Source organism: Bos javanicus, chromosome 29, assembly GCF_032452875.1.
Source record: "Bos javanicus breed banteng chromosome 29, ARS-OSU_banteng_1.0, whole genome shotgun sequence".
NCBI classification, from domain to species: Eukaryota; Metazoa; Chordata; class Mammalia; order Artiodactyla; family Bovidae; genus Bos; species Bos javanicus.
In genome coordinates, this window is record NC_083896.1 from 17,938,816 (window position 1) to 17,962,819 (window position 24,004).

Here is a 24,004-nt window from a genome sequence, read left to right on the forward strand (position 1 = left end):
ACCGAGGAAACCAGAATTGAAAGAGAGATGTGTACCCCAATGTTCATTGCAGCACTGTTTATAATAGCCAGGACATGGAAGCAACCTAGATGTCCATCAGCAGATGAATGGATAGGAAAGCTGTGGTACATATACACAATGGAGTATTACTCAGCCATTAAAAAGAATACATTTGAATCAGTTCCAATGAGGTGGATGAAACTGGAGCCTATTATACAGAGTGAAGTAAGCCAGAAAGAAAAACACCAATACAGTATACTAACGCATATGTATGGAATTTAGAAAGATGGTATCCAGAACCCTGTATGCGAGACAGCAAAAGAGACACGGATGTATAGAACAGTCTTTTGGACTCTGTGGGAGAGGGAGGCGGGGGGGATGATTTGGGAGAATGGCATTGAAACATGTATAATATCATATAAGAAACGAATTGCCAGTCCAGGTTCGATGCAGGATACAGGAGGCTTGGGGCTGCTGCACTGGGATGACCCAGAGGGATGGTACAGGGAGGGAGGTGGGAGAGGGGTTCAGGATTGGGAACACGTGTATACCCGTGGCGGATTCATGTTGCTGTATGGCGAAACCAATACAATATTGTAAAGTAATTAGCCTCTAATTAAAATAAATAAATTTAAATTAAAAAAATAATAAATAAAGATTTGAGATGCCTGTTAGTGAGGAGCAGGTATGAGACGCTAGAGTTCTATAGATGGGTTTGGGCCGGAGCTATAAATTTGCGAATTACAGCAGTTAGATGACTTTTAAAGCTGTGAAATTAAATAGAATAACCTAAGAAGTAGATATAGAAAGAGAAGAGTCTAAGAACTGAGCATGGGGGCATTCCAGCCTTTAGAAGTCAGGGAGACGAGGAGGAACCAGAACTGGAAACTGAAAAAGGGAAGCTGGGAGATAGGAAGATTGAGAGTGAGCACTGAAGCCAAATGAGGAAAATGCTTCAAAGAGAATGGAATAATAAACTGTTCTCAGATGTTGCTGAGAGATCAAGTAAAATCCAAAAGTTGCTTTGAGTGTTGAAGTCTTTAAGACCTCTATTGAAGGAGGTGGGGGTTGGGGGCAGCCTTCTTGTATTGCTTCCAAGAAAAGAATGGGAGGAGAGGAAACAATGATTAACACTGTAGAAATCTCTGAGGTTTTTTTGTAAAGAGGAGTAGAAAACTGGGCCATAGTTGGAAGGGAATGTGAGATCAAGCCAAACTTTTTTTTTTCTGAGATGGGACAAGTTGGTGTCCTGGTGGGAATGATCCTAGGAGGGAAGGAAGATGCAGTGAGTGCCAAGATACAGTATTGCCCCCTGTAGTGAGAGGGGGTGATGCTCTAGTGGAAGAAAGTGGGCCTTAGACTGGGTGGACCACCCCTGCTGCACAGTAATAAACCACTTTGCTCTAATGCAGGCAGACTGGTAAATACGGTAATGGAACATGTGTAGATTCTCTTCTGCTTGCTTGTATATTCTCATACCAAAGAGTGGAGGTGCTACAGGTTTAAAGAGGGCAAGGTTCAGAAGATTGCCAAAGAGCAACGGAAAATCACGGACCAGATCAATGTAGTCAGACTGTCGCAGCGTGAGGGCTCACTTGAGCTTAAAGTGAGAGCAGCCAATGTGGTTGTGTGATTTTCTCCAGCTCCACTGAGTGGGAACAGGCAGAGTAGGTTAAGCATTAGACTTAGTCAAGGGTTATGGTTTCCCAGATAAAGAGAGGAAGAGAAGCAAGAGAATGATTATAATGATGGATCACAGGAACAAGGCAGGTAGAAGGAAGTGAGGATGGAGATAGAAGGTGAGAGTGCAAGGTGCCAGGATTAATGGAGTGAAGTCCCAGTGAGGTCTAAAGAACCGTGATGGCAGTCAGATCCTTGGCATTGGTGGTGCTTCAGGGTTGCATCACAGTGCTTTGTGTGCAGTATAAACCCTATATGGTAGGTAGGACAGTTGGTGGTGATCTTCTATTCTATAGATAAAGTGGTGGTTCTCATTCTATAGATAAAGCAAGCTCCAAAGAGATAAATAACTTTATGTGAAAATCGCACAGCTAGTCCGTGATGAAGCATAGACTCCACCCGAGGCTCTGTTTTATTTGTGATATCTTTTTACCACTTCGTGTGATGTCTGCTCACAGATTACTCAGTCTCACTGAAGACGTGGAATGTAGACAACCACATAAGGAAGTGTGCAACTGAGTTAAATTCTATAATATGGCATGACATAAGGAGTTTATTCATTCAGTAATATATATTGAATGCTTATTAGGTACAGGGCTGTATTATAAATACTAGGGACATAGTATTATCCACTGTATATAGTGAATGACATGGGGGAAATTCTGAAGTTATGTGCTTCAGGGAAGTTTTAGAAGGGTTTCTGTGTGATTCTTCCAAGGCGTCGTGATTGGGTAAAAAGCACCAGGTGCTGAAAGCTTGGAAGCTTTTTTCTCCGCTACCTGCTGTTTGTGACATTGTTGCTTCAGCTCACTCTGTCTTAGCGGGGGGCCCCATCCATAAACTGAGATGTTACAGCTTTGCAAGTTCCACCCTGACTAAAAGTCCTGTGAGTTTGAGGCTGTATTCTAGCTTGATGGAATAATTGTGTAAAGTCTTTTAGCCCTCATCTGACTTCTTGAAATGACATATCTCATTTCATAGTGATAAGACCCTGTTTCAGTAGTGAAATGCTGCAGTAACGTGTGTACTAAAGTCATCTGCTGTGTCTTAAACTCTGCTGCTGCTGCTGCTAAGTCGCTTCAGTCATATCCAACTCTGTGCGACCCCATAGACGGCAGCCCACCAGGCTCCCCATCCCTGGGATTCTCCAGGCAAGAACACTGGAGTGGGTTGCCATTTCCTTCTCCAGTGCATGAAAGTGAAAAGTGAAAGTGAAGTGGCTCAGTCATGTCCGACTCCTAGCGACACCATGGACTGCAGCCTACCAGGCCCCTCCATCTATGGGATTTTCCAGGCAAGAGTACTGGAGTGGGTTGCCATTGCCTTCTCCGTCTTAAACTCTGGGGAAACACAAAAAGGAGATAGAGGCCACGCTCGGCCGGCAGGTGCAACAGTCCCCAGCCTTAGCCTGGTGATATCTGAGGACCTGTGAAAAGCTTTGAAGTAACTCATGACTTTCCCCCTCCTCTCACTCCTTCCTGTTCAGGCCTGGAAGAAGCGCTGGTTTATCCTGCGGAGCGGCCGGATGAGCGGTGACCCCGACGTCCTGGAATACTACAAGAACGATCACTCCAAGAAGCCCCTGCGCATCATCAACCTGAACTTCTGCGAGCAGGTGGATGCAGGCCTGACCTTCAACAAGAAGGAGCTGCAGGACAGCTTCGTGTTCGACATCAAGACCAGCGAGCGCACCTTCTACCTGGTGGCCGAGACGGAGGAGGACATGAATAAGTGGGTCCAGAGCATCTGCCAGATCTGCGGCTTCAACCAGGCAGAAGAGAGCACAGGTACGAGACGCTTCTCAGTAGGGACCAGGCAGGCGCCTCCTGGCAGTGGCTGGGCCCCTGGGGCCCAGGGGACGGCCTTCAGACTTCTTGAACAGCAGAGTGGGCTTTAGCTAAAGGCTGTCCTCTGAGGCGGGGGGGAAGTAGGCAGAGGATAAGAGTGTGAAGGGCTTGGCCACAGCAGAGGGCCTCCTAGCCCTGAGTCTGCTCACGTGGAAAGCAGGCATGCTGGGGTTATGATGAAGCTCGAGGTACTTGATGGCATTTCTTCAGGTACCTCCGTGCTACCCCGTTTCTCAGGTCTGCCCTTCCCCCCCCCTCAGCTCTCTAGCTGTCTGCGCCTGGTTAACCTGTCACCCACACACGGGCAGCTTGCACCTTGCTCTCTTCTTTGATGCATCCTCTGTCCACTCCTGTCCTTTGTTTCAGAACAACCTGCATGGTTATACTTGCCACTTTTCTGGCAAGGGGAGGTGTGGGATTCTTTGTGAGTACTGTTGATGTACAATCCACTGTTCTTTATGTTTCCCTGGGAATGGACACACGAGAAGGGGGAGATTCTGACTTGTGTTCAGATTTTGTTAGCCCTCACAGAAAGAGTAGCTCAACATTTTTAAGTGAGGCTTCAGTTGCAGAAATGCTCTTTGACATTTGTTTGGGCTTATCCCCAACTCTAGGATGATTGAGGAGTAGGGTTCTTTTTGTGTGTGTGGCTGATGGAAAGCCTAAGTTAGTAGTTTCCTAAACCTGGTTACATATCAGAATTAAAGAGGAACATTTTTTAAATGTTGATGCTAAAGATACATATCAAATCAGTTAGCTAAGAATGTCAGGGGTGGGACCTAGGCATCCGTCTTTTAAAGGCTTCACACCAAGTGGCAAGGGTCTGGGGCTCAGCATCCATTTTTTGTAAATAATTGAAGGCTGCATACAATCTCTGATTCCTATACCTGCTTTCTAAACTTTTTAGAACCCTTTAAAAACATAAAAACTGTTTCTAGCACATCAACAACATCAGCCTCATCTGGGAACCTATTAGAAATGAAGATTCTTAAGCCCCACCCCAGACTCAGTGAATCAGAAAACTCTGGAGGTGTTTTAACCAGCCTGCCAGGTGATCTGATGCATGGTTAAGTTTGAGAACCACCGATTTAGACTGTTACTATCAGAGTGGGATTTATGGATGAGCAGCATCAACCTCTCCTGGGAACTTGTTAGGAAGACAGAAGACTTCTGCTCAGACTTACAGGATCAGAATCTGCATATTTTTTAAAGTTTCTTATTCTGAAATAATGTTAAACTTACAGAAGAGGTGCAGAAATTGTACAGCAAGTTCCCATGTATCTTTCATCCAGCTTTCCCTAATGTTAACATCTTTCTTAACCAGAGTATAGTTGTCAAAATGTTGATTGGTACAATACAGTTAGTTGCAGTGTATTGGGCTTTCACTTGTTTTTCACCAACGTCTTTATTCTGTTCAGGATTCGGTCCAGGATAGCATATTAGATTTGGTGGTTCTGCCTCTAGGGCCTCCAATCTGGGATGCCAGTTTCTCAGCCTCTCTTGTTTTTCTTTGACCTTGACACTTATAAGGCATACTGGCTAGATATTTTGTAGAATCTCCCTCAGTTTGAATTTGTATGATGTTTTTTCATGATTAGATTGAGGTCTGGGGGAGACTACCACAGAGGTAATGTGCCTTTCTCTGCACGTTGTATCAGGAGACACATGGTATCAATATGCCTTATTACTGGTCATGTTACCTCATCGCTTGGTTAAGATGGTATCTGACACATTCTTCTGCTGTAAAGCTGCTATCTGTGCTTTCATAATTAATAAATATTTTGCAGGAAGTACTTTAATGATGTGCAAATACCCCATTTCTGCTTAAACTTTTGCCCACTAATTTTAGCATTCATCAGCTGATCATGTTTGCAACCGTTATTACCATGGTATCCTAAGGAAGTTTTGTATCTCCCTCTGAATTGTATTAAGATACCTAGGTGATTTGTAGGCACAGTAAAATTTGAGAAGCTCTGGTCTGGATTATTTGTTCACAAACCTGGTGGGTCATCAGAATCACCCTAAAAACTTTGCTCTTTTAATTTATGGGTACTGATTCAGTAGATCTGCCTTAGGGCTGCAAAACAGTTTTGAGATACTCCTCCTACAGAATGGGAGGAATTATTTCCAAATCATATCTGATTAGGGTCTAGTATCTAGAATATAAAAAGAACTATTACATCTCAGTAACAACAACAACAAAATAACCTCATTTAAAAATAGGTAAAGGATCTGAATAGACATTATTCCAGGGAAGATATACAAATAACCAGTAAGCCCATGAGAAGATGCAAAAATGTTGGACATCCTTACTCATTAGGGAGATGTGAAACAAAGCCACAATGAGATAATACTTCACACCCACTAGGATGACTGTAATCAAAATATGGACAGTGACCAGTGTTGGCCAGGATGTGAAGAAACATACTTTGCTCATGCATCCTACCTCATATGTTGCTGGTAGGAATGTAAAATGGTACAAATGAAACTGTTTACAAAACGGAAATTGATTCACAGATACAGAAAACAAGCATATGGTTGCCATGGAGGAAAGGAGGATGATAAATTTGGAGACTGAGATTGACACGTACCCACTATTGTATATAAAAGATAGTAAGAACCTACGGTATAGTGCAGGGAACTCTGTTCAGGACTCTGCAGTGACCTATACGGGTTTGGAGTCTAGAAGAGAGTAGATTTGTGTATTATGGACAGTTGATTCACTGTACAGCAAAAAGTAACACAACATTATAAATATACACCAGTTTAAAAAATTGTGTGTGTGTGTATAATTTGATACATATATACACACATATATGGTCACATTTTCATTATCCCTTCATTCCTCAGTGGACCTTTGGTTGTTTTCATGTCACTCCTACTGTAAATGATGCTGAAATGAACGTGAGGGGGTAGATAACTCTTCCAGACAGTAATTTCAGTTCCTTCAGTGATATATCCAGAACTGGAACTATTGGGTTGTATGGTTATACTTTTAATTTTTTGAGGAAAGCCTCCATACTGTTTTGCATAGTGGCTGTACCAATTTATATTCCCACCTCTAGTCCACAAGAGTTCCCTTTTCCCCGTATCTCTGGTCACACTTACCGCAATCTTTTTGATACTAGCCATTTAACAGGTGTGAGATGGTATCTCGTGGTTTTGACTTTATTTGCATTTCTGTACCTGTTGACTATTCAGATATCTTCTTTGGAAAAAGGTCTATTCAGGTTTGCTGTCAAATGATATGAGTTCCTTGTGTATTTTGGGTATTAACACCTTATCAGATATGAGGTTTGCAAGTATTTCTCTCCCATTCCTGAGGCTGCTTTTTCATTTTATTGATTGTTTCTTTCACTGTGCAGAGCGTTGTAGTTTAATGTAGTCCCTCTTGTTTATTTTTGCCTTTTCTACTTGTGCTTTTGGTGTCACATCAAAAAAAAAAAAAAAATCATTGCCAAGACCAATGTCAAAGAACTTTTCCTCTGTGTTTTCTATTAGGATGTTTATAGTTTCAGGTCTTACATTTAAGTCTAATGCATTTCAAGTTAATTTTTGTGCATAATGTGAGATTGGGTTTTAATTTAATTTTTTTTGCATGTAAATATCTGGTTTTCCCAATACCATTTACTGAAGACTTTTCTCCTTTGAGTATTCTTGGTTCCTTTATGAAGTATTGACCATATACTGGGGCTTTTTATTCTGTTCCACTTGTCTGTGTGTGTTTTTTTATTAATATGCCAGTACCATGCTGTTTTGATTACTGTAGCTTTATAATATACTTTGACATCCGGAAGTGTGACCCCTCCAATTTTGTTCTTTCTCCACATTGCTTTGGCTATCTGGGGTGATTTGTGGTTCCATATGAATTTTAGGATTGTTTTTTCTATTTTTGTAAAAAAAAAATGTCATTGGAATCTTGATGAGGATTGCACTGAATCTGTAAATGGTTTTGGGTGGTATAGACATTTTAACAATGCAGATTCTTAAAATCCATGAGCACAAGTTATCTTTACATTTATTTGTTTTGAAGTCCTTAATTTTTGAGCAAAGGGCTTTTGCCACCTGGCACTGGGCTCTGCAAATTATGTAGCTGATTGTGCCTGGACTAGATGTCCTTCCCTAGGAATTCTGTGATCTTCTTTGAGGAAGGATTATGAAGCCCCATTTTACTCTTAAATTCTTTGGTATAATTTTTTCTTTCTGGGTGGAATTTTTGGTTCCATCTGACCAAATCTTTGTTATTATAACTTTTATGGATTTTGTTTTACATTTTATTTTTGATGGAGGAATAAAATGCTTATGCAAAAAAAAAAAAAAAGAGGAAGAAAATAAGGAAGAGGTTTTTAAAAAGCACGAGAAAAAATCCAGAGACCCTCTAGTCTCAAAGCTTTCATAAATGTGAGAAGTAAGTCCAAGGAATACATAAGATTTTAGGAAATATGTATAATGGGGTTGGGGAGGAACCAGAAAGAAAGTTACTTTGAACTATTTTCTTGTGGGATTAGAGGTGTCCCTACAAAAAAAAATTTATCCTTAAAATGTAGCAAAATTTATTCTTGGTGCAAATATCTTGTTTTTAAATCATGTATTTTAAAAACAGTTACTGTCTGAATCCCTACTTTTACTATATAGAATTTAAATATGATTCAAATTCAAATATGTAGAACTGCATCATCTGGGCTTACTTTCTTTTGGTAGGAATATTCATTTGTTCATTCATACAATGTTCATTCACTCAGCAGATCTTTATGGAAGACTTATTCTGTGACAGTCCCTGTCATAACCACTGAGGCTACAGACTATAAAGATGAACAGTAGAGTTCCAGCACTCGGACCTCATAGTCTAGTGGAGGGAACAGACATAACCAGACAGTCCCAAGGAAGTTCTATAACAGAAGCATCACCAGGGATGGAGGCACCAGCCCACACACCACCAGCTCAGTGAAGGAAGGAAGAGGGAGAATGTTAAGGAGGCAACAAGTAAGCAAGTCAGTATTTTTCAACAGCTTTGTCTATTAGACAATATATTCCCTTTAACTTTTAACTTCTTTTATAAGGGATTATTTAATAGATATCTAGTGCGTTAATTGTCAGAGCAAGAATATTAGTTGTCTATGATAGAGGTTTAGGATTCTTTGTGAGATCTTTCTGATGAAACCAAATGGGCTTTTCTTCCTCTGGTAGAATCTGGTATGTAACAAGATTCAGCCACATAATAGGTTTTGTTTTAACTTAGAAGCTTTTCCTAAAAGTGTGTCTTATCTATGAAACCCTCAGGTAAGGAGAGGAAGATTAATCATCTAAGTCAGTGTTTCTTTTAGAATCAGGATATGAGGAAAAGCAGGAAGGAAGTCAACATTTGACTACCTACTTTTGCTAAAGTGCTTTATTTCATTTAATCAACTGTGTTTCCATTTCTTTCAAAAAAAAAAAAAAACAACTGAGTGCTATTTTTTTTCCCATGCCTAACACTCTAGGACTAAAGCTCTTGTCTATCATACCCATGCATTGGCTGGGTTCAGACAGACTCTGCAGCCCTCATCTGCCTAAGTGAAAGTGAAAGTGAAGTCGCTCAGTCGTGTCCCACTCTTTGTGACCCCATGGACTGTAGCCTACCAGGCTCCTCTGTCCATGGGATTCTCCAGGCAAGAATACTGGAGTGGGTTGCCATTTCCTTCTCCAGGGGATCTTCCCAACCCAGGGATCGAACCCAGGTCTCCTACATTGCAGGCAGACGCTTTAACCTCTGAGCCACCAGGGAAGCCAAGCTTCCTCCTAAATACAGTGCCACTCTCCTGTTGCTAGGGCTTGCTCACCTGCCTCGTGTGGGATGCATCCTGTACTCATAGGTAACCCTCAGTGACCACAAAAGGACATAATAGGAGCTGTGTATTGAGCATCTACCCTTTGTAAAATAGGGTGTGTAAAATACATTCTTACTCGAAATGCACAGTAATCCTTTGAGGTAGCAATGATCTTGACTCACGGTCACAGCTAAAAAATGATGGAGCCGGGATTCTAGTCTAACCCGAGTCTGACTCTGCATTCTCACACGCCATCTCTTTGCCCCAGCCCTCCTGGAACGTGAACATCAGCCAGAACCAAGCCCTGTTGTTTTCGCCCCTGTGGATGCCACATATTAGGTTGAAAGCACTCCTTGACCCCTTCCGCCGGGGTCCTGCAGCTGGCTCAGGTTTCCCTCCTTACCGGTCCATATTGCTGAAATCCTCGGGCTGGACTATTCCAAGAATTTAGTAACTTGTAGAGCTTTAATCCAGCCATCAGTCTCTGTTGGTGAGTCTGTGGTGGGTGGGTGATCGGTGTGCCTGAGCTCACATCCCAACTCTGGGATGATGTGAAGAAGTCACTTGATTGAGGTCTTAGTTTCCTTTCTTCAAACAGAGAAAATCTTTTCATCTACCAGTTCTGTTTCTCTATGAGCTTATCAGCACAGACCTTAGACCACTGGCAGCCCCTCAAGTTTCATATTTCCCAATGCAGGATTCACATTGGTTTCTATGCAGAGGTGTCCCCAAGACCTGTGCGGTCCATACCCTCACTTGCTGTTGGTCCTGTAGAAATTCCTTCTCATACAGAGCCTCCTCCAAGTACATATTCCTTGTTTCTTTTTTTTTTTTTTTTAAGAGTTGTGATGGGACCTGTCATTTAAAAAAAAAAAAAAAAAACTTGTGTTTTTCACTTTCAGCTGGAAGGAGTTCTGTGGCAGATGGAGTCTTTTTTTAATCCTTCTTGCCACCCCCAGCTTCTTCTTTCTGCTACGACTCTCCAATTCCTCACATATTTCAGCCAAAAATGCTTAGGATAAAACCTGCCTAGTATCAAGACCAAACCAAGAGTGACACAGAGTCTGAATATCGACCCAAGGGTGGGGAAAACAGCCTCCTGACAGGAAGCCAAGAACGACGCTCGGGAAGGAAAAACAGTTCCAAGAATGAATATCAGGATTTCAGGTCATATACGTGGAGTTGGCTTTTTGTTTGTTTGGGGGGGTGGGTGTGTGTGTGCGTGTGTGTGTACACGCATGCACAAGCAACAGTAAGAACCCTGCCTTCTCTGGGAATCAAAACAGCCTTCAGTCCCCCGAGCAGGGAGCAGAAAGCTGCTCTGAGCTGTCTTTACGAGCAGGCAGAGCCGAGACCTCACGTTTGTGGCTCCGTCATGGGCAGCTGTCCCTGACCAGATGTACCACACACAAAAAGAACCAGCTCCCAGTGCGGAGCTTGGATGAATTATTCATGGGCTCAGGAGCCACCGACTGCTTGGAAGGCCCCCAGCCCTTTGAATCCTCTAAGCCAAGAGCTTCTCGTCCCCGGTGGCCCCCGTCTTCCTCTGATCCCATGGCCAGTGCAGGGCCTGCACAGCCCCTCACTCTCACATGTGCTCTGAAAGGCACACTGGCTGCTGCTACTTATGAGCTCTAGACGTTGAATAAGTGTCTCTCGGAGGTGTTACCATCTGTAATGTGGAGATGACGCTCCCTCACCGAGGGGTTGGGGGGAAGCTGGGGAAGTGCATAGGTGTGCAGTGTGAATGGCAGCGGCTTGTTTCTCTGCTTTCCATGTAGTGCTTTCGGTGAATGTGATGATGTTTATATCTGAAGGTCAAGATGAACAGGATATGATTTAAGTCCCTGTTGTTTTTAGAGAACTGTACAGTCTATAGAAACACTTATACGCAGTCTCCTTTGAGCATAAAGATACAAGAGAGGCAGGGCCGCTAGCGTGATCCCTGTTGCACAAGTAAGGAAGCTGAGGTTTAAAGGCACTGACGCTCCCAAAGAAGCAGTGTCGCCAGGTCCAGACTCTTAAGAGCTTTAACTCCATCCTAGGACTGTGTGCTCTGATTCCTTTTCATTGGTCCCAATCCCTTTTCACAGACCTGTTTTTTTTAATCAAACTTTAAACTTTTTGTTTTGTATTGAGGTATGGCCAATTAACAATGTTGTCATAGTTTCAAGTGAACACAAAGGGTCTCAGCCTTATAGATACATGTATCCATTCTCCTCCAAACCCCCTCCCATCCAGACTGGTACATAACATTAAGTGGCATTCCATGCGCTATACAGTAGGTCCCCAGTGGGTATCCATTTTAAATATAGCAGTCTGTACATGATCTTTCCACAGTCCCTAACTATCCCTTCTCCTCCCCATCAACCATAAGTTGGTTTTCTGAGTCTGTTTCTGTTTTATAAGTTATTTTGTATCATTTGTTTTTAGACTCCACAGTAAGGAATATATGATATTTTTCCTTTTCTGTCTGACTGACTTCACTCAATATGACAATCTCTAGGTCCATCCATGTTTCAGCAAATAGCGTTATTTCATTCTTTGTAATGGCTGAGTATAGATGCATTGTATAGATGTGCCACAGCTTCTTTGTCCATTCCTCTGTTGATAGACGTGTGGGTTGCTCCCACGTCTTGGCTGCTGTAAACAGTGAGGCAGTGAACACTGGGGTGCATGTAATCTTTCAGATCATGGTTTTCTCCAGATATATGCTCAGGAGTGAGATAGCAGGGTCCTACAGTAGCTTGATTTTTAGTTCTTTAAAGAACATCTATACTGTTCTCTATAGTGGCTATTCCAGTTTGCATTCCCATCAACAGTGTTAAGAGGATTCCCTACTCTCCACGCCCTCTCCGGCATTTGTTGTTTGTGGAGTTTTTTGAGGATAGCCATTCTGACAGGTATGAGGTGGCATTTCATTGTAGTTTTAATTTACATTTCTCAAATTACTAGCAAAGTTTAACATCTTTTTCTTCTGCCCATTGACCATTAGTATGTCCTCTTTGCAGAAATGTCTATTCACATCTTCTGCCCAGTTTTTGGAGTGGGTTGTTTGTTTTGATACTGTTAAGGGTCATAACCTGTTTGTAAATTTTGGAGACCAATCCCTTATCAGTCACATCATTTGCAAATATTTTCTCCCAATCTTTGGATTGTCGATTCATTTTGTTTATTGTTTTCTTTGCTGTGCAGAAGCTTTTGAGCTTAAGTAGGTCCCATTTGTTTAGTTTTGTTTATTTCCATTTTTCTGGGAGATGGATTGACAAAGATGTTATTGTGATTTATGTCAGAGAATGTTCTGCCTATGTTTTCCTCTAGGTATTTTATAGTGTTGGGTTTCACATTTAGGTCTTTAATCCATTTTGAGCTTATTTTTGTGTATGGAGTTAAAGAATGATCTAATTTCATTTTTTTACATGTGGCTATCCAGTTTTCCCAGCACCAAATGTTGAAGAGACTGTCTTTCCAGCATTGAGTAGTCTTACATCCTTTGTCATAAATTACTGTACCATAGGTGCATGAGCTTATTTCTAGGTTTTCTGTCCCATTCCATTGATTTATATTTTTTGCTGGTACCGTACTGTTTTGATGACTGTGGCTTTCTAGTATAGTCTGAAGTCAGGGAGCCTGATTTGTCCAGCTCAGTTTTTCTTTTTTGAGAATGCTTTGGCTATTCGAGTTCCTTGGTGTCCCCGTACAGATTCTGAGATTTTTTTGTTCTAGTTCTGTGAAAAATGCCATTAGTAATTTGATAGGGATTCCATTGAATCTATACATTGCCTTGGGTAGTATTGTCATTTTGGCAATAGTGATTCTTCTAATCCGTGAACATGGTATATCTTTCCATCTGTTTATGTCTTCTTCAATTTCTTTCATTAGCATCTTCTAGTTTTTGGAGTACAGGTCTTTTGCCTCCTTAAGTAGGTTTATTCCTAGGTGTTTTTTTTTTTTTTTTTTTTTATGTGATCGTAAATGGATTTATTTCTTGAATTTCTCTTTCATATTTTTTGTTGTTAGTGTATAGAAATGCAATAGATTTCTGTATATTAATTTTGTAACCTGCAACTTCACCAAGTTCATTGATGGGTTCTAGTAGTTTTATAGTACATCTTTAGGATCCTCTATGTATAATACTATGTCATCTGCAAACAGTGGCAGTTTAACTTTTTATCCAATTTGGATTCCCTTTACTTCTTTTTCTTTTCTGATTGCTATATCTAGGTCTTCCAAAACTATGCTGAATAGAAGTGGTAAAAGTGGGCATCCTTGTCTTGTTCGTGATCTTAGAGGGAAAACTTTCAGCTTTTCACCATTGAGTATTATGTTAGCTATAGGTTTGTCATCAGTTCAGTTCAGTTCAGTCACTCAGTCGTGTCCGACTCTTTGCAACCCCATGAATTGCAGCACACCAGGCCTCCCTGTCCATCACCATCTCCCGGAGTTCACTCAAACTCATGTCCATCGAGTCGGTGATGCCATCCAGCCATCTCATCCTCTGTCGTCCCCTTCTCCTCCTGCCCCTCAATCCCTCCCAGCATCAGAGTCTTTTCCAATGAGTCCACTCTTCGCATGAGGTGGCCAAAGTACTGGAGTTTCAGCTTTACCATCATTCCTTCCAAAGAAATCCCAGGGCTGATCTCCTTCAGAATGGACTGGTTGGATCTCCTTGCAGTCCAAGGGACTCTCAAGAGTCTTCTCCAACACCACAGTTCAAAAGCATCGATTCTTCGGCACTCAGCTTTCTTCACAGTCCAACTCTCACACCCATACATGACCACTGGAAAAACCATAGTCTTGACTAGACGGACCTTTGTAGGCAATGTAATGTCTCTGCTTTTGAATATGCTATCTAGGTTGGTCATAACTTTTCTTCTAAGGAGTAAACGTCTTTTAATTTCATGGCTGCAGTCACCATCTGCAGTGATTTTGGAGCCCAAAAAATAAAGTCTGACACTGTTTCCACTGTTTCCCCATCTATTTCCCATGAAGTGATGGGACCAGATTCCATGATCTTCATTTTCTGAATGTTGAGCTTTAAGCCAACTTTTTCACTCTCCTCTTTCACTTTCATCAAGAGGCTTTTTAGTTCCCCTTCACTTTCTGCCATAAGGGTGATGTTATCTGCATATCTGAGGTTATTGATGTTTGTCATATATGGCCTTTATTATGTTGAGTTATGTACCCTTTATGTCCACTTTCTGGAGAGTTTATATCATAAATGGGTGCTGAATTTTGTCAGAAGCTTTTTCTGCGTCTGTTGAGATGATCATATGATTTTTATTCTTGAATTTGTTAATGTGGTATATCACAATGATTGATTTACATATGTTGAAAAATCCTTGCATACCTGGGATGAATCCCAGTTGATCATGGTTTATGATCTTTATGATGTATTGATGGATACAGATGGCTAGTATTTTGTTGAGGATTTTTGCATCTATGTTCATCAGTGATATTGGCCTCGTAGACCTGTTTATTGTGGCTGTTTGTAAATCACAAAATAGCCAGCAAGGAAGAGAAGCAAGAAGTTGATATATCACTGAGAGCTTTACATATACAAAGTGCTATCTGTGCACTAATATTAATCTCAAAGGGCTAAATTAGCAAGACAACATGATCCATCTCAAAGTAGCCAACAAACTACTGTGAACTAAAAGCTCAGGGAGGTTAGATCACCAGACCCCCATTTGCAACTCTTGAAGATTTTGAAATAAGGCCAGAGCCTCCTCCATATCCTGTCTCTTATTGTAGCTTTTTCTCTTCTTAAACTCCCTAGCAGGAATTTCACGACAGTTGCATGACTAACTCTATGGAAAGATGACCTTCCAGCCAACTGTTCTTTATCTGTCCCTACTAAAATTTTGGGTGAGACTGCCCCCCTTTAAGCATTTTGTAAATATTTGAAAAGTGAAAGTGTTAATCACTCAGTTGTATCCAACTCTTTGTGACCCCACGGACTGTAGCCTGCCAGTCTCCTCTGTCCATGGAATTCTCCAGGCAAGAATACTGGAGTGGGTTGCCATTTCCTTCTCCAGGGGATCTTCCCAACCCAGGGATCGAACCCAGGTCTCCTGCATTGCAGGCAGTTCCTTTACTGTGTGAGCCACTAGGGAAGCCCCATAAAATATGGAAATGCTTCACGAATTTGCATGTTATCCTTAGGCAGGGGCCATAAACTTCTAGTAATCCATGAGTTTTCCCAGTAACTCAACAGCAGAATTATTTTAAGTCCTGGTTCCCTCTGAGATGAAATGATACTCATCAATATGCTTTTGGGAAAGTCTTCAACCTCCAGTGGAGGAATATTATCAGGGTCTTCAAACAGCTCCTTCCTCTCCAGGAGAATGATTAGTGCCTGAAAGGTCAGGCCCCCTTATTCCAGCTGGACTTCTTACAGCAGGGAGGGCTGTGGTGGAGTCAGGCAGTCCACTCAGATACCTTCTGGTGACCTTGGTCCTTCCCCCTCACACAGGGAGTGGTGCCAAGGGAGAAGCAGGGGTTAGAGGGAAAAGCTGGGAGTAGACGAGGCTGGGGAGGGAAGAAGCCTTTCTTGGAGACCTCACCCTGTCTCTCTTCTCATTCTGGGAGGACCTTTTCCTGCCTTGTTCCCTCCCCTACCTTTTGTATTTTGCCTTTTTAAACTGAGTTCAGATCTCTCACTCCTCTGGGGGACCTTTGTGGGAAGCTTAGAGCAAATGTGGGAGGTGGTAGGCAGCTTCCCCCGCAGACTGACACAGGTCCCTTGAGGAGTGAAGATCAGAGTGAAGACTGACCCAGGCCCCAGCCCAGAGGTGGAGGCAGATGTCTGAATCACCCACCCTTTTTTTCCAGAGACAATGAGGAAAATAAACATCCAGACCAGTTTCCAGCCAGATCCGAAGTCCTCAAGCCCTATTTTGAAAAAGAAAATGTTATTCTAAATAACCCTGAAATATCAGACCTTCCTCGATTTTTTGTTTGTTTGTTGTTTTTTGTCCACAGCTGGGTCTGGTCACCCTGAGAGTAGGCTCTGAGCTGGGACATGAACTCCATAAAATCCACACAGACACTTTTGCATTGTCCTGGAACAGGCTTCAACCCTGACTTGCAGCAAAGTCCAGACCCTCTGGAGGAGGCAAGGGAGACAGGGAGAAACCTGACCCTCTTTGCTTCGTTCTAAGCCTTGATCCTCCTTCCTGCTTTCCCTTGTGTACCAGAGACTGCCCTTCAGCACCCCAGCCAGCCAGCTTAGATTAAGTCTAGTGTTACCTGCCAAACCCACAGACTGTTAGAAATGAGAGCGCCTCACCCCAGCTCTTCAACACCAGAAGCTTTGGATAACTTCCAGACATCCCATGAGATGCTCCCCCCTTTCCTGTTCTTTGAATATTTCTAATTATCTCTAGTGAAGGAGGGTAATAAATTATTGTGGAATTGGTCCCAGACCAGACTCCAAAGCCCAACATAACTCTAATTTTGGCTAAAGGTAGAATTAGGATTTTGAATTTAGTGGTAAGGTCACCTTGGACCTCTAAAGCTCTTGGTTATGGTTAAAACATCCAGCTATATAGAGTTCTGCCCAGGATTTTGAACTCTGCAAAATCAGTAGGTATGGTCACCTTTCTCTGAGATCTGAATTGGGAGTCAAAGTCCTGATTTTTTATTTCAGCTTTGTTATTGAATCCAGTGTGTAGCTCTTGGTTTCTTCAACAGTAAACGAGGAGCTTGGGGATCAGTGATTTTCAAACTTTTTTTTTTTTCCTTGCAATGCTTGTTAACTAAATCTTACATGGACACAATATGTGAAACAGGCGAGAAGGAGCTGTTCTAAATGTTGCAGGGGAGGTGGAGTCAAGCACTGGAAGCTGGCGTTGGACCCAGATGGCCTGCCCTCCTTCTCACCCTTGGTGGCCTGGGAAGGCTGGAACACAGTGCAAAAATATTGGTCTGCAGCAACTATTGCCAAACAAGGTCCCACAGACCAGTGCTGAGCTGTGAAAAATGTCCTCAGTCCACAACAAAAACAAAAACATAATGAGAATGTAGTCAGTTTTCATAAGGCTAAATGTAGTCAGATTTCATAACTTGCCTTTATCCAGAGCTTCTCTTCTTAGGGCTGTGCGTGTTTGTCAAAGTGTCCTTGTGTTTGTGTGTGTGTGAAATGACAGTTACAGTAAACAATAGTTTTTCCATATTCACAGTAAAAATTTGTGAACCCTGTGTGTCAGTTTTTTAAAGTGTACAAACAAATAAACAGAGAGGCAGTGTTTTCACTCCTCCATAAGATGGAAAAGTCTGGGGAGCGGTCATCTAGAGGTTACGTGGTGTCGGGATCACCCAGTTCCCAGCCTCTGCTTCTGTACTCGGCCAGAGGCCTTTGGACTCTGCCTTCCCATTGAGGCCCACCCTGCACCCCAGCCTGGAGTCAGGGCTTTGGGATTCTTCATCCTTTTTGCTCAGTTCTGACCTTCATTTTGCGTGTAAACTAAGGTCAGCCCTGGGACTTTGTCTACTTTTCCTATTCTTGAGTCATTTCCTGTTAACCTGACTGTCATCTCGAATTCCACCTAGGCCTGTACCCTCTCCTGCTTTTATTTAGCCCCTCTCTTACCCGAACCAGTAAGCCAGTGGCTGGAGCCCATCTACCCAGTGGCTGACTTCCAGGTGGCCAGTGGTCTACCTGAATTTCTGAAGAAAATCTGCTTCTGCTTTCCCTAAACATGCTTCTTCCTCCTCTTGGCCTTTGCTGCCCACGTGGCTGGGTGATCCCAGTTTCTGCTCTACACTCACTCACTCAGCACACTGAGTACCTGTTTTTGGGTCACGTTCTAGGGTCATGTGCCAGCGAAGAGCTTAAGCCATGATCTCGCTCTCGAGCTTTATCAAGTCCTCCGGCTTGTGTTCTTTCTGCCACACTGCCCCTGGAGCCCTTCTTAAAGTGACTGCCTGCCTCCTCTGTGTGTTGTACCACAGTCTGGGGTACTCTGGGGCCCTCTGTCTTCACCAAGATTTGCCTGCCTTTAACTGAACTCTGCCTTGGCTATACGCCAGAATATGACTAACAGATTAAAAAAAAAAAAATTGAGGTTAACCTCAAGTGTGAAAAGAAAAAGTTTTTTTCAGACTTCTGAGTTTAATTTCAATATCAAGGTAGTGATAGAAATTGAAGTTTTAATCAACTTAGGTTAAAACCCATCAATACAGGAATTTCTGTTACTTCAGGTTTCTCTCTTCTTTTTTCCCCACATAAATAGAAATAAATAACCAGATATTTATTTTTCCATCTATTTATTGAATTATAATTAACAAAGCTGTATATATTTAAAGTATACATCATGACTATTTGATATATGCAAACATTGTAAAATGATTACCAGTCAGGGCAATTAACACATCTACCACCCCAAAGCTCAGGTTTCTCTTGCTTTCTCTGTGGGCTGCATGTTCAAGTTCCCAAGAGCTTAGGGAACTGAAACTAATTCGCCAAGGCTAGAGTACAGAGTCTGGGAATGAGGGGAGACTGAGAGACTGAGGTTGGGAACATGGCCCTTCTATCTTTCTGGCACCACATTAGTAGAGACTCATAGCAGCTGGCCAGTGATGATTCAAATGAATGATTTAGTTATAGTGTTTGCTTATAACTTTGTAAATAGTTATAATTATATAAAATGACAGTTTGAAAATGACAGTTTACTTCCAAACATTGTTGTTTTGAGAAATTCCCTGTTGGGGGTGGGGGGTGGGGGGTGCAAAAAGAAGCTTCAAGAAATGCTAACCTTATTAACAGGACATAGAGTCTAAAATTCTGTATAAAACAGTGGTATACAATGAAAAAGGACAGCAAAAAAAAAAAAAAATTCAAAATGGATGATGATCTAACTAATCTGAAAAGATAGAATATGCCAGTGACCTGAACTTTATTTTATATATCTATCACTTATTTATTGTTTGCTTTTATTTCCCACCTCCTCACTCCTTTTGTGGGTGAGATCAGTGAACAAATTCATCATAACTTGTGAATCATAATAGCCAAAACACTCAGCCAAGACAGAGAAGGGAGTAGATTTCATAGACTGAGAAAATTCTAGAATATGAGCTCTTGAAGGGCCCTTAGAGGGTGTTTAGTTCCACACTCCTCAGATGACAGTGTCTGGAGGTCAGGAAAGGGGAGCTAATTTTCTCGAGATCATATAGCTAACTGGCAAGGTTAGAGATGAAACCCAGGCTTCACCTCTCACTTGTGTGATGCATGTATGTGTGTATATGCATATATGTGTGTATATACGTACATACATACACACCAGTTCAGAAGGTCAATTTAGTAAGGAGCAAAGAGCACAGGTCTTGGAATCATAAATACATGAATCCACAACATGGATGAGTTCAGTCTTAACATGGTCTTGGGCAAGTCAATTTACTTTTTTGAGCCTCAGTTTCTCCATTTGTACAATAGAAACAAGACATTCTTCCAAGACTATTATAAAGACCATATAATCAGTCGCTCAGGTCCAACTCTTTGTGACCCCATGGATTGCAACATGCCAAGCTTCCCTGTCCATCACCAACAACTTCCAGAGCTTGCTCAAACTCATGTCCATCGAGTCAGTGATGCCATCGAACCCTTCATCCTCTGTCGTCCCCTTCTCCTCCTGCCTTCAATCTTCCCAGCATCAGGGTCTTTTCCAGTGAGTCAGTTCTTCACATCAAATGGCCAAAGTACTGGAGTTTCAGCTTCAGCATCAATCCTTCCAATGAATATTCAGGTTTGATTTCCTTTAGAATTGACTGGTTTGATCTCCTTGCAGTCCAAGGTATTCTCACAGGTCTTATACAGCACCACAGTTCAAAAGCATCAGTTGTTCAGCGCTCAGCTTTCTTTATGGTCCAACTCTCACATCCATACATGACTACTGGAAAAACCATAGCTTTGACTAGATGGACCTTTGTTGGCAAAGTAATGTCTCTGCTTTTTATATGCTGTCTAGGTTGGTCATAGCTTTTCTTCCAAGGAGCAAGCATCTTTTAATTTCATGACTGTAGTCACCATCTGCAGTGATTTTGGAGCCCGAGAAACAAAATCTGTCACTGTCTCCATTGTTTCCCCATCTGTTTGCCACATAGTGAGGGATCAGATGCCATGATCTTTGTTTTTTGAATATTGAATTTTAAGCCAGCTTTCACTCTCCTCTTTCACTTTCATCAAGGACTCTTTAGTTCTTCTTCGCTTTCTGCCATAAGGGTGGTGTCATCTGCATATCTGAGGTTACTGATATTTCTCCTAGCGATCTTGATTCCAGCTTGTGCTTCATCCAGCCCAATGTTTCTCATGATGTACTCTGCATATAAGTTAAATAAGCAGGGTGACAATATGCAGCCTTGACGTACTCTTTTCCCAATTTGGAAGCAGTCCATTATTCCATGTCCAGTTCTAACTGTTGCTTCCTGACCTGCATACAGATTTCTCAGGAGGCAGGTCAGGTGGTCTGGTATTCCCATCTCTAAGCATTCTTTAAGATTACATAAGAATCCATGTAAACCACACAGCGTGGTGTTTGGTCCCTGATAGCATTGTATTGTGCTCGTGCTCAGTCATCTGCAGCTCTTTGAGATGCCATGGCTTATAGCCCGCCAGTCTCCTCCGTCCATGGGGTTCTCCAGGCAAGAATACTGGAGTGCATGCCATTTCCTTCTCCAGGGGATCTTCCTGACCCAGAGATCAAACCTGTATCTCCTGTGTCTCCTGCATTGGCGGGCAGATTCTTTACCACTAATGCCATCTGGGAAGCCATTGGTACATGATAAGTACACATGAATTATCTGTGGAGTATATAGCTAATAAATTGTTCCAGCCTTCTCTGTGATCTTCAAAGCAGTCCTTTGAGTGTGTATGGCATGTTATTCTTTGTCATTGTTGTTGTTCAGGTGCTAAGTCGTGTCCAACTCTTTGCAACCCCTTAGACTGCAGCACACCAGACTCCCCTGTCCTTCACTATCTCTCAGAGTTTGCTGAAATTCATGTCTATCAAGTTGGTGATACCATCCAACCATCTCATCCTCTGCTGCCCCCTTCTCCTCCTGCCCTCAATCTTTCCCAGCATCAGGGTCTTTTCCAATGAGTCAGCTTTTCGCATCAGGTGGCCAAAGTATTGGAGCTTCCGCTTCAGCATCAGTCCTTCCAGTGAATATTCAGGGTTGATTTCCTTTAGGGTTGACTGGTTTGATCTCCAAAGGACTCTCAAGAGTCTTATCTCCCCCAAAATGAAACATTTTAAAGAACACTATCTCTGTTTTGCCTAAATTCAGAAACATTTTTACTGTGTGTGATTTATATGTTTACCATACAAACTTTGCTGACTTTCTTAATTTGAAATGCATTATACTTAAGTTACTGAGATGCTCAAAAACAAAGGTGTCTCTTTAAATGTACTACTACTAACAAAGAGATCTTTACCTAGAGCTTACCTTGTAGGAGGCAGTGTTCAAAGCATTTCACAGATCTTAACTCATAATCTTATGAAGTGGACATCTATTACAGTGAAGTCTCCTCCATACAAATGAGTTCTATTCCGAGAACACATTAGTAAGTCCAGTTTGTGCGTAAGTCCGACAAAGTTAGCCTAGAGACCCAACTAACACAATTGGCTTCATAGCGCTGTACTGTACTAAGTCTATAATAGTTTTCACACGAATAATACATACCAGACAAACAGAAAAATAAAACATTTTTAGTCTGACAGTCCAGGACCTTGGAAAGTACAGTGCTACAGTACAGCAGCTGACATACAGGCTGGCATCACGTGAACGGGCAAGAAGAATTACTGACTAGAGGAGGCAGGAGATGGTAGAGCTGAAGAATCGTCAGCAGTAGGAGACGGAGGACAAGCTGCATCACTCATGCCTGATGTTGATGGCTCAGGTTCTGGTTCCTTGCTGGAGTCAATCCTGTCGACCCTCTTGAAAAGAACGATACAGTGATGCCTGGGTAGTAGCTCTTTTTTTCTCATCATGTCCAACTCTTTGGATGTTAGACGACACGGTAATGCCGGGTTGGATCCTGAACAGCTGCCACGGCCCGGTCTACATTCGGGTCTTGTGCCTCAAAAACTGACCGTGCCTCCTCAGACAAAGAAAACCCCCTGCCATTTCCTGCATTGTGAATCCCTTCACTAATTCTTCTTGTCTCCCTTCATCCTTTCTCTGGGCCTCCAGTTCCATCAGGTCTTCATCAATAAGCTCCTCGGGTTGCACAGCCAGGAGTTCAGTGAAGTCATCCTCTTGCAGACCTAGCTTGAAATGAAGCTGCTCTGCTACTGCGCTCTGTACAGTAAAGCACACAGGAGCATACCCACTCGTAGAGGTGCACTCACTCACAGTGTACACCAGACAGAGGCACTAACTCACGTGATTGGACATACGAATGCATAGTCACACCTTTGAAAGTTCGAGGTTGAAGGTTCATAGGTAGGGATCTTACTGTCTTAGTCCCACTTTACAGATGAAGAAACCGAGGCACAAAGAGGCTCAGCTTTCCCTGGTTCTTACAACTACTAATTAAAGAACTTGGGATTCAGACACAGACAACCTGGCTCCAGAATCTATGTTCCTAATAATTAAACCATACCCTGAAATTCTAGGTACTGTTCCTTGCTTCATGCTGTCACAGTGCCTGTGTGGGGTCCTCAGCGCACATATGATGACCTGGGGAGGCCCACTGCTGTGTCTGCTCCTTTGTGATGACCTTCTCTGTCTTTACCTTTGTAGCTGCTTTCCCTACATTCCTTTAAGAGAGTATCACACAGAGCTCTTTCTGCTTTTATTTTCAACCTAAGCCAGCTCTTCTTGATTGCCCTAAACCATATTTTTAGCTTTCTCTGAATCTAAGACATATGTCCTCATGCCCACTAGAGTCCACATAACTGTAAAGAGAGCTCAGAGGCTAGCCGTGGGGATTGGTCATTGGTGGACACATTTTCTCATCAGATTCCTCAGAGCAGTGGCCCTCTGGACAAAGGTACCAAGGACGTAATTCTCAGATGATTGTTGTCGGTAGAAAAGGTTTTGATGTGGAGGACTGGGCTGTGATTCTGGGTCTGTGGTTTACTTGCAGAATGAACCTGGGCCAACCAGATGTTCATCAGACTCTTTTAGACACTGGGTATGTTGGTTCAGGTTCTCCAAGAAGCTGCTGTTGAGATGCATTTAGATGTGCGAGAGACTTACTGGGGGAGATGCCTGTGAAGGATGCTGGGAAGGACCCTGAGAAAGGAAGAAAGCCCTCACTGGGCTGCAGGTCTGACACCAGTGATGAAGAGAAGGAAGGAAGGAGGATTGGAGCATAGTGCAGATCTAAGACAGCTTCGGGCTGGTCACTGGAAAGTCTCAAGCCAAGGTTTCCCATTGAAGGAGTCCCATCTCCTCATAGGAACAGGATGCTGTTCTTTGTCAGTGGATGAGAACAGCCCAGGGGAGTTAAGGGATGCAGAGGGCCAACAGCTGGGGCTGTTAGAAAATATGCTACCCACATCAGGAGATCTGAGAGGCGTGTTTTTATGGCCACCATATTGAAGCATCAGCAGTGCGTCACAGGTGAAATAGTAGTAATAAGTGCTTTGATGAAAAGGAGACAAAGTAATGTGTTAAGGAGTGACTGGAAGTACCATGTGTAAAATAGGTGGCTAGTGCAAAGCT

At 42.5% G+C, this 24,004-nt stretch overlaps 1 protein-coding gene across 2 annotated transcripts in view; it reads left to right on the forward strand.

Annotated features, from left to right (window-relative positions):
• Window positions 1–24,004, forward strand: part of GAB2 (GRB2 associated binding protein 2) — a 183,638-nt gene that overhangs the window by 122,184 nt on the left and 37,450 nt on the right. For both annotated transcript variants that reach the window (XM_061407675.1, XM_061407676.1), the window contains exon 2: window positions 3,167–3,467. In XM_061407675.1, coding sequence (XP_061263659.1) covers window positions 3,167–3,467 — 301 coding nt within the window. The remainder of the gene's footprint in view (window positions 1–3,166; window positions 3,468–24,004) is intronic.